Source organism: Halyomorpha halys, unplaced genomic scaffold, assembly GCF_000696795.3.
Source record: "Halyomorpha halys isolate HHAL.00 unplaced genomic scaffold, Hhal_1.1 Scaffold691.1, whole genome shotgun sequence".
Classification (NCBI taxonomy): domain Eukaryota; kingdom Metazoa; phylum Arthropoda; class Insecta; order Hemiptera; family Pentatomidae; genus Halyomorpha; species Halyomorpha halys.
This window is the reverse complement of record NW_027113417.1, coordinates 251,344-253,462: the sequence shown is the minus strand read 5'-3', so window position 1 is coordinate 253,462 and position 2,119 is coordinate 251,344. Positions and strand designations below refer to the sequence as shown.

The following is a 2,119-nucleotide window of genomic DNA, read 5'->3' as shown; positions in this document are numbered from 1 at the left end:
ATCTATAGCATTAAAGTAATAGTAGTTAACTTTTAGATACAAGAGTTTTAACTATTTAAACGAGTGAGTGTGTATATTAAAGCTAAGTTGAGGAATGTTTGGTCGAGAATAGTATAGAAAAGATGAAGGTATGATATGTCCAACAAGCTCATGAGGCCACTCATGTCAATTATTAATCCATCTGATATCAAAGACTGATGGACCCACTTGTTGGGTTGATTCCAACCCTCCTTCCCCTTCTCCTGCCATTACCTGATTCATCGGCTCCTTAATCTAATGACGTAGATAAGAGAATTATGACAACTACAAGACGTAGATGAGATTCGCAGTATGACTTATGACGATATTTATGGAGTAGTGATGTTTACAAAACCAGGCAGGTGAAAAAGGTAACAAATCCGAGATTAGATAATGAAAATGAATAAATAGTATCGTAATGAGAGGTTTGGTGTGATAAAGATGGTCAGTGCGTTGGATGTGGTTAAGCCTGTCTTCGTATCCACCTTCGGGACTGCGCTAGTGAACACCGTCGTACCCAACTTGATCGCCCAGAAGGTCTGCAGTCCTCAAATCCCTTCAGATATCAATGAATTCATCTGTCATCAGGACGACCTGGTCGCTCTGGCCACAGGTGATTACGGCACACAAAATATTTCCTAAATTTTCGTTTGTGTTTCTATAAATGTCGATTAGGGTACCAATAGATGTACCAATAAGTTCAACAGGGAAAAAAATTAGATTGCTATCTTACCTAGTGCTGGGGGATTATTTTGACCTTCCAATTGGAATAATAACCTAGTATGAAAATAGCAATTCATATATATATTTTCTAACGTCACATACTTGAAATCGTTTTTCCAAACTTTTCTTGGGTTCTCGTAACAGTGATTTAACTAAAGCAAGATACAGCTAAGTATCAGAACTTTGTGACTGTTTATTGAAAAAAAATGTAACTAGCTAAATTTGCAGAATAGATAATATGTTATGAGGAGAAGATGGTCGGAGTGCAGTAGGCAAAGATATATAAATAAACAAAACTTATTTAATTATTAACACACACAATTTTGATCCAAATAAATATACTCTCAACGTTTATTTTCAGAAACTCTCCAATGTTTCGGCCCTCAGGCCATTTTCAAGGAGACAACCTTAAATATTGATGTCATGTTCTTTAAAATCTTTTCTGCAGGCTAATTGCCCATGCCATATAAAACTTTTTATATTTTAAATCTAAAACTTTTTCACATAAGTAATCTTCTCTTTTTCCACTTATAAACATCATTTATTATGTTATGTTATGTAAATGATGAGTATGGTGATGAAATGTTAATAGTTGACCGTAGATAGATTTGAGAAGATGTTTGGGGGTGAGGTCAGAAAATAAACAAAACTTTTTTATTTTTATTTTATTCGAAGTTTCGACCTGAATTTTATGCCTTCATTAGGGCTAAAAAACAAAACGAGATAACAACCTTATTTCAGAGTAACAAAAAAATAAAAATAAAATAATAATAAACAAACTTGGAAATATATATTATAATAAATTAAGTAGATAGTAGTTATCCATCATTCTTTCATAAAATAAACGCTATTATTTTGACAACATTTCAATAAAAATATGACATTTACCTAACTACCGGTCGACTTAATTATTAATTTCTGATTGAATATTTCCAGTATCGCACCCCAAATATCAGAAATTATTTATGCAAGTCCACGTAAAGACAAAAAAAAAACAGAAAAAAAGTTGTACATTTTTGATGAAACATATCGCGCCGTGTATTATTTACACCTTAAAGAGTTTTTAATTAAGGTCGCTATATTTAATTTAAATTTTTCGAGAAAAAAAATTTATCTAGTTTTTGATTCCGTTATTTTTTGGATCAATTTTTCACTGGTTGTCAAGAAACAGTACGATCAAATTCATATTAAAATTTAAAAATACCTGCATAGTCTCCTATAATTATTTACTTTAAGTTGTTTCTTATCTGGTCCCAACTACCTAATTATTTATTGCCAAAATAATATATATATATATATATATATATATACACACATATACACATACAAACACACATATACACATATACATACGCATACATTCATATATATACATTAT

General features: G+C 31.2%; 1 protein-coding gene across 1 annotated transcript in view; it reads left to right on the top strand.

Annotated features, from left to right (window-relative positions):
* Positions 1-438: 438 nt before the first annotated feature.
* LOC106685406 (uncharacterized) overlaps positions 439-2,119 on the top strand; it is a 13,224-nt gene continuing 11,543 nt past the window's right edge. The window contains exon 1 of the mRNA XM_014428045.2: positions 439-631. Within this exon, the coding sequence (XP_014283531.1) occupies positions 460-631 (172 nt within the window). The 5' untranslated portion in view covers positions 439-459. The remainder of the gene's footprint in view (positions 632-2,119) is intronic.